Source organism: Amblyomma americanum, chromosome 6 (genome assembly GCF_052857255.1).
Source record: "Amblyomma americanum isolate KBUSLIRL-KWMA chromosome 6, ASM5285725v1, whole genome shotgun sequence".
NCBI lineage: Eukaryota > Metazoa > Arthropoda > Arachnida > Ixodida > Ixodidae > Amblyomma > Amblyomma americanum.
This window is the reverse complement of record NC_135502.1, coordinates 26,203,493-26,212,151: the sequence shown is the minus strand read 5'-3', so window position 1 is coordinate 26,212,151 and position 8,659 is coordinate 26,203,493. Positions and strand designations below refer to the sequence as shown.

Sequence of the window (8,659 nt, the reverse complement as noted above, 5' to 3'; positions counted from 1 at the left end):
GAGACCAGACGTGAATAACTATCCAACCGAAATACGTCTTTAATCTTGCCAGCAATCGCCAGGAAATGCAAACAATTGCGGCTGCAGTCATTGTCGCAACAGTTCCTGCAGTCGCGAATATGTTGCTGCCATCATGTTGCTTTGCATGTTGCTTCCAGCAGCATGCAGCCACTGCGCATGCGTAGCAGGCACCCGGCCAGGGTATAAGGCTTTTAATAGCGGGCATCGCGATTTAGTTGACTAGGCTGCTGTGTTCACCTAGCGGAGACTCCTCGACACTACTTTTAATTTCCGCATTCTACGTATCCAAGATAGACGTGCAACAATTGCATGCACCTGATTCGGAAGGGTGTAGTGCAGTCTAACTACCCTAAAATCCAGCATACAATTCACAGGCTATACCTGTTCAAACGTTCCAGCTTTGAGCTTTGTAGACATTTTCAAGGTGCGGAATATGCCCCCTTTTCGTTTTCATTAACGTCGGAAATATCGTGAAATGCCCTACGGAATGTTATGTAATAGTTTTTTTAAAGCCGAACTAGAGCCCTGCGGATTATACACCGGGTGATGACAGTATACCCCGAATTTCGGTACTTTCTCCACATACTAGGATCCTCCAGCAGTCCAGTGTGGTCGGCTTTCCATATAGTTTGCGCGGGAACCTTGATGACGCAGTATGGAGCTAAATGAATTTTTGCAGCGTCCCGCAGAACAATGAAAACAACTTTGATATCCGTCAATACTGCAGCCTCTGCTTGGTGCATGCACTTGGTCCCTGGCGTGACGCAGCTTCGGCGTCACGTGTAACAAAAGCTTTGTTAAATTATTAAAGGACACGGGTCTGAAACACACCCTCTGAAAATCCAGTCTGCACATTTGAGTGCGCGACAATTTGTTGCGCCGAAAAAAGCGCCAGATTGGTTACCAAAGAAACTATTGAACAAACGATGCGTGCCTCGTTAACGCATTCCATTTGTGTAATAATTTATCTTGCGCTCTTGCACTTGTAAACTCCTAATCGAAGAGGCGCTCGCTCATTGGGAAGAGGTAATTAGCGCTAGAAGACGAATTTATGAGTTGTCAGGTCTTTACGTATATTCATGCTGCTGGAGTCATAATTTATTGAAGATAAATGATTTTTTTCAAGCAACTCATTGGCTTAAAGGTGCTAATGTTACCTGCCCCTGTTCTCTTTGAATAGAAAAGTTTGGCTTTTGTTGGTGTTTCGACCACCAGCGCAGCTTTTTTCCGGTTTCCTAGAAAAAAAAAAACTTTCTACCCCCCTCGTCTCTTGAACTGTTCCTAGCCTGGAACTTGCCGCCATAAAACACCTATGCCCTGGGCTTTCGTTTCCCGGTTTTCGTCGGAAACTATGTGTATATGCCTTGTGCTTCCTGTTCACGTGAATTCCATTGCAATAATTATAATCTAAACTCATATTTTGCGCTCTCGGGCACAGCGAATAAAAAAAAATCACTTGGCTCCCGAAGCAGCAGGAACTTTCAGTTGTGGACTTGTAAAAGCAACTCGTAATGCACTAACGCCCAGAGGTAGTTTTTTTCCTGTGAAAGCCATTTTGATGATTTGCTTCCGAAAAATCTCACTTCCATTGGTTTTCTTTTTTTTTTTCTGGAGCGTTTCCTACAAGCTGTCTTGACACGCGCGGCTTAACAGGCTTGGAGCCCTGCAGCAAAGCAATTGATCCTGGGTTAGGAAGTTAGTACGATTGTAAGAGGTTTCGTACAGTGCCGGTGGTCAGTAAACAAACTGGTGTTTTCCCTTTGAACAACGAGAAAATTACACTGCCTGCTTTAGAATCTCACCAGGATGTAATAGCTATCGTCGTTTTCACAATAGACAAGCCTGGAATCAAAGCTACATCTCATGCCGGCCAATCAGGAGCCACACTGAGAAAACAACTCTGACATGGAAACTGTTTATTGCCTGCTACAGCAATCACATCGGAAATAGTATAGTCAAAAGTCTCATAGTAAATACACCGGCGAATCAAGCAGCGTTAAAATGTGCGAATTGCTTGCTGCGTGGTTTAGTCTTGTGGTTTAAAAAGAACAAAAAATCGCAAAACGCACAAGACTGAAGCAGGAGAGAACACAGAGCAGTACTATTAACTGTTGTGTTGTCTCCTACTTATGCCCTGTGTCTTTTGCTGTTTTTTTGTTGCTTGCCAACAACTATACCTTCATGCAGTTTGCGGCCGAGAGCTGCATACCTCACTGCCCAGGAATTCTGAGACGTGAATAAAGCAACTGCGTTGTCGTACGTTTCATTTGGCAACTCTTTGCCGAATGAAGAAGAAAATATCAGTGACGTCAGGACTGAGCGTAACTGGTTTTTAATTTTGTGATAAAGTGTGAAGAGGAGAAGTCCACTGCTGTATAAAAGCTCGTACCACTAACCTTCAGTTATCGTCGTCCTGTTGAAGTGGCATGGCAATAAGGTTTGATTTTATTTGATTTTTAGCGGGTTTAACGTCCCAAAGCGACTCAGGCTATGAGGAACGCCGTAGGGAAGGACTCCGGATATTTCGACCACCTGGGTTCTTTAGCATGCACTGACATCGCACAGTACACGGGCCTCTAGAATTTCGCCGCCATCGAAATTCGACTGCCGCGGCCGGGATCGAATCCGCGTCTTTCGGGTCAGAAACTTAGTGCCATGACCACAGAGTCACTGCGGCGGCTTGCATGGCAATAAGTATTGGCATAGATGCAGATGACAATAAAAGAAGCGAAGCTTTTGGAAGTGCTTCTATGCTCGCTTTTGGGCTTCGAAGAACCGGGTACCGAGTGATTTCTTTTACGTTACGTTGCATTTGACACGCCTGTTAGTAACCCCTATGTAAATGTTAACACGTTAGTGTCTCCTACGACAAGCAGTGTGTGAAATTTATAGCCATGCTGAAAAATTCGCAATCTAGCTGTAAGCAGGTGGCGCTTAGAACCCAAAATAATGTATTTTCCAGCATCACAGAGATCAGACTGCATTGGGCTTCATTGTGGTTGTAAAATTTTACGCCTGCCAGAAAGTTTGAAGTGGAGCTATCCGTGGACTGCGTGTAGAAATTGCTTCATGAGTTAGGGCAAATTTGCTACAGGGTACTTCCATGAGCCTGTTTATCTCGAGGAGAAAAGGCGTCAGAAACAACACGAAAAGTAACGGACGATCAGTGCGATTCATGTCGTAGAATTTGCGTTAGCACTAGTGCATCCCTCTGACGGTAGCGGGTGGCGTGATACAGCCCACCGATCACCGTGACAAGTCGTACCACCTCCACTCACTCGTTGAAATCCAGCAATCATAGTGTGCCTCGCCATACGGCCTTGACACTCTCCCCACCTCTCAGCTATGCTTGGCGACCTCGATTTCCATGTCTCCACCCGTCACCGCCGCCAAACGACTCGGCCTCTGTTTCGTTCTCCACTTTCCTCCAACCCTCTCCCACCCTTCTTCTTCCTGCCATTACCATCTCACTCACCCTTTCCACTCTCTCAACTCAAAGGGAGTGCGCTATCCTCTAGGGCACTCCCTTAAAAGGGAAGGGTACGCTGCCCAAGACCAGAGGTAGATATCCTTCGCTAAAAATGCTGAATACTTATGCTTGGTCACGAAAACGAATTCAATCTTCAAAACGTGAAAACTTATAGCAGTTACGAAGACTTTAAGCGAAGTTTGTCTGCTCTATTTGCACCTCCATCGCCGCGTTTAAAAGCCTTCTCCAATTGCTGATTGCGTCAGGTTACTATGCGTTACAGCGGAATATAATAAGCAATTTCGTTGCCGTTACCGTTTGCCAATAGTAAGTATTCCGTATGTTTCGTGCTCGAAATCTACTCCAGAACTTGGACAGCATTCCCTGCCCCTAAGAGGGAGTGCGTTAGAGGACACCTTACTCTCTGTTTGCTCCTACATAGGCTTATAAGTGTTAAGAGTTTGCTACATATGCCTAAGAGAAGTTAAATCACTGTTAAGATTTCCAGACGGTTGAACACTTCTATGCAGTAGCGTACGTGTTTCAGTAAAAAACACGGCAACGCATAAACTTTCAATTAAAAACAAGTATGTGTGAAGAGGTTAAATGGGACCTTAAGACAACTAAGCATCATCTCTGTGCATCCAACTCATTTATGTTATCTATGCATTTTTTATCCAAAACAAACATTTCCGTATCTGCTGCGATCTACCCACGGGGCACAGTTTTGTTGTTGTTGTTGTTGTTGTTGTTGCCTTCGTGACATGGCACATACCCAAGATGGGGGATTGGCCAGGGTTCAGTGGGGAGACCCCATAGAAAAGGGTAAACTGGTGCCAAGCTAATGATTGTGCCTTGGGTGAAATTTCAGAGTAATTAAAAAGAAAAGGAAAGAGAAAAATATCGGGGAAGAATATCTGAGAAATAAATATATAAAAATACCCACACGCTCTTTTAGCTTCGGCATTTTTCGTTCGTTATCATAGTTTTAAACGGGGCCACGTGCCATTGAAGGAAAAAGAAGAGCAACCAGCTCCTGAGGTTCGCCATTCCCGATATCTTTTCGAGACCAACCTCAATGGCTACCCCTGTGGGCACCAAGGAGAGCGTGCCTGTTCTGGTCGTGCTAGAAATGGACTACACCGACGGCGGCTCCAGCCCGTGGTTCAACAAGAAGGGCCGCTTAATCCTGAGTGGCCTAACCACCGTGCCCGAGGACGCCGGCCTGTTCACGGAGCTCGCGCGTGACGGTAGCATGGGCGCGTTGGTCAGCTTCCTGGACACAGCGCAGCCATCTGTTAGCACCGTGGCGTTCGTGTGCTACATCCTGCTGGGCCTGGTGCTGCTTCAGCTTTTCGTGGGGCTGCCAGTGGCTGCGTTCGGCTTCCGGCGCTATGCCGCCAAAGTGGGTTTGATTCCCTGGCTGTGTTGCGAAGTGGTCCTGCTGGCCTGCGCGGCCATCCAACTCATCTGCCTTCTGTCAATGATCAGCACCTGGTACGGCATGAACGATGGCCTCGAAAAGAAAACACCTCAGGCGTACGACTGGACCTTCGAGCTGCTCCGAAACTACACCAAACTGACCATTCATCAACTTAAGAAAGGAACGTCGCCTGCGGTTCATAAAAAACTCGACCTTGACGAGGCGACCACTATAAACAGCATCAAGTGGATGCAAGGCAATTTGTCTGCTTGGGAAAACAACTATAGCGGACACGCGGCTCTCAAGAACATGCTTACTGGTCCACTGCCGATTCTGCAGATGGGTGTACTGGCTCTTGCGGTGGCCGCTGCGACTGCGTCGGTTCTGCTCGGCTTTGCCACCTGGAACAGACGCCAGCAAGCCCTGAAGAAAGGCCGCCATGCCCCTCTTTCAACCCCTTTAGTGGTCATGGTGAGCGCTGTGTTCCTGTTTTTGCATGTGGCAGTGGCGCTCGTCATGATTGCTCGCTTGTTGCCCGTTTGCGTACTGGGAGATACGTACACCTGCGCGCCTTATCGCGATGGCAACCTGGTAGTACATGACGAAGCCGTGGGTATGGTCTGGCCACTCGAAAACAGACCATCACCGTTCTGCAGGCTTGTGCCCACGGCATTGGCCTCCAAGTGCACAACCAAGAACGAGACAGGTATCCTGCAGCTACCGAAGTGTACAGGTGCAGATGCAAACAATTCAAAGGCGGCTCTCGCACATATCACGGCGCGATTGCGCGCGCTGCAGGAGAAGCCTGCGAAGCCGAACTCTGCTCCGGAAAGTATCAAGCCCGCGAACATGATCGAGGGTGACTGCTTCTACCCTTACAAGGTATTTGACACAGATATGACGTCGGCATGCCCTCTTCTCACGGACGAGCTGATAGGACACTGGATGGCTCTCGTGCTCTCGGCTGTCTTTGGGATGCTGGGCGGATTGGCCGCTGTCGCTATTGCCGTGATATTTTTGGCCATCGGCAAGAAGAAAAAGAAGAAAAGAATTGTCCGCAAGCGGCACATAAAGAAGAAACCAAAGGAAAAGCCAACGCCGCCACCTACACCACCACCACCTCCACCGCCACCTCTTCCTCCACCACCTGTGCCCAGTGTGGTCAACATTGAGGTCGAAGTGCCGACACCTGTGCCGGTAATAATTCCTCAAAGACGTCGCCGGCCCCGACACCACCACTGCAGGCCGGAGCCTCCTATTATTCTTGTGTCTTCTCCACCCTGTTCTCATCCGACACCGGCACTGATGGCCGCTCCACTGGCCTTTCCTCCAGCTGTGATGCCATCGATGGCGATGCCCGTTGGAGCTGTGTCGCGGGTCGTGGCCTCTCCTATTGCGACGTCTCCGGCAGTGTCGCCAGCTTTGATGACGTCCCCGCTGCCCTTTGCTTCGACGGTAATGCCGTCGATGGGCGTGCCCGTGGGAGCCGTGTCGCAGGTCGCTGCCGCCTCGGTTCCCACGTCGCCGACGATCTCGACGGTCATGATGCCTCGTTCGCCTGGATGCTGCGGGTGCGACGAGAGCAGTTCCCGAGAGAACTTTCTGGGCCACACCAACGCAAACTTCTGCGACAGCGGCGTTGCCCTGGCTCACGTGCCGAACAGGAGCATGGTGCTTGCGGCGCAACAGCCTGCTTACTCGCGAGTCCTGTCGCCACTGAGGCGGGCTGCGTCCCTCTGCACGCTACGTCGGTCATCGGTGGTACATCGCTCCGGGAACATGCCGCCGGCGACAATGGCGGTTTTGCCAGGGAGACCCTTGGTTCGCCGTGTTCCTGGTGCGGTCCAACCACTGGTTTCAAGACGGGTGACTTACGCGGTGCCTCGGCGTATCTGAGGTGCCTATAACGGCTGAGACAATGTTGCATTATTTAGCGCAGCCGGCTTACATCTTGCGGAAGAAATAAAGATGCAACGTTTCAATAAATGATGCAACGTTTCAATAAATTTGTAAATTTTGTCATTTTGATGCTTCAGCGCTTTCAGGAAAGAAATCACGCAAAGAGCGTAGGAAACGAAGGTCTTAGGTACCTTTGTGAAGTTTTTTTTTAGCCTGTTGCAACATGTTCATTCTTTTTTTCAGCTAAGCAGGACATATCGTACGGTATAACGAGCAAGTGCAAACTATCTAAAAGGACGTCATTTTGTGTTGCATAGGCAGGCAACCAAGCTCAACGGAGATGGGGTGTTGATGTCTTGATGAGGGCTACATAAGAGAGTAGTGAGATTGGCAAAAACAGTCGAACGATACAAAATGGAGAAACTTCAAAGTATTAGTTGAACTGATGAAGCGAAATTGTGGAAACATTACATTGAGCGATAGTCTTTATTACAATGCTGCTCACTATAGCGTATACTCAGGTACTGTCGTCGTGCGACATTCACAGAAGAATAAAGTATGAAAACGTCCCGCGGACAAGCCGAAACATGCGAAAGGTTCATGTAGATTAATGTGCCTGTCAAGCGTACCCTATTCAGCGCCTCTCGTCACCACGTTCACTTATCGACGCCTTCAACTTTTCAATTCGCAAGCGTCATCTTGTCAGTGCCCGTGGATCCGAAGAAAAATTTTTCTTTCATAATCTTCGTCTTCGATGTGCGCAACTTACATACAGTGTCCACGTCTTCAAATACCCTGATGCACTCCAACGTTACGCCATATCGACTTTTACTTGCCGGTTTAACACGTACAGTTCTTCCTTCCTAGTCCCGCAACATCATGGGTCGGCGGCTACGACTCGGATGACTCTTAAGCGGAGCCAATGCTGGGTCACGGGCTTCAGTACCGTGATGCAGAAACATTGTTCATGTGTCTCCTGTACACGCTTTTAAATTCGATTTGACTTCTTATTCCGTGGCTGCGGTCAAGCGTCGATGTCAGTATGCTCCCAGTAGCCACAAGTTTCTCATGAAGCTGCATGGCACCGCTGTGAGAAAACTGTGGGGTGGAAAAGGAAGCGCAAGTGTATGAGTACTAGCGAATGTTCCACAAGTGCTCGTGTCTCATTTTGCAAGAACTGTGCTTAATCAGTAGAAAATGTTTGTTGCATGAAAAACTGTACGCAACTTCCCGACCCTTCACGACTGCCTGTGTGAAGCTCTGATTATTGTGACGTGTGAAGCTCTGATTTTTGGTGAGCCATTTGCTGATTCCCGGCTTGACGCAATTTGTGTCCAGCACATTCGAGCCGCTTTGTAGTATATGTCGAAGAAAGAGCACTGAAACTCAATCGGCAGGCGAATTTCTGCATTATTTCGGCACATAATGTGCGGCACAAACTGTTGCAAGCATATGCGGCTAAAGAACGCGCGTTTCTTTAAAAATATGACAACTGCTGCACGGTGCACGTTACTGAACATTCCTGAACTCAATGACCTGACTAGTCGACGGACTAAAAAAGAGCCTTTGAAGACAACATACGCTACCCTTCCACCTTCTGCCCCTAACGCAAAGCTCCCGTTCTTTCATACCAATCCGGCCTTTCCTCCTCGGATGAATGGGCCTACATAATCCTCGCCAAGTATGTTCGTAATCCTCCAGACGAAGAGAAGTCCTTGAGTCGATAGCTGGTCAGCAGGATGATGCTTCTCTGCTCTCTTCCTTTGATTAACTTAATTCTTCAAAGACCATATTCCTTGGTGTCTTCTACCATGAGTAGCTGCAAGAGTGACAGCGACGATGACGAC

At 48.3% G+C, this 8,659-nt stretch overlaps 1 protein-coding gene across 1 annotated transcript; it reads left to right on the top strand.

Moving 5' to 3' along the window:
• The first annotated feature begins 5,267 nt into the window (after positions 1-5,267).
• Positions 5,268-6,823, top strand: LOC144094613 (uncharacterized). The gene has a single exon (XM_077628529.1). It carries the CDS (start codon positions 5,382-5,384, stop codon positions 6,807-6,809), a length of 1,428 nt encoding a protein of 475 aa, XP_077484655.1. The 5' UTR covers positions 5,268-5,381; the 3' UTR covers positions 6,810-6,823.
• The last annotated feature ends 1,836 nt before the right edge of the window (positions 6,824-8,659 follow it).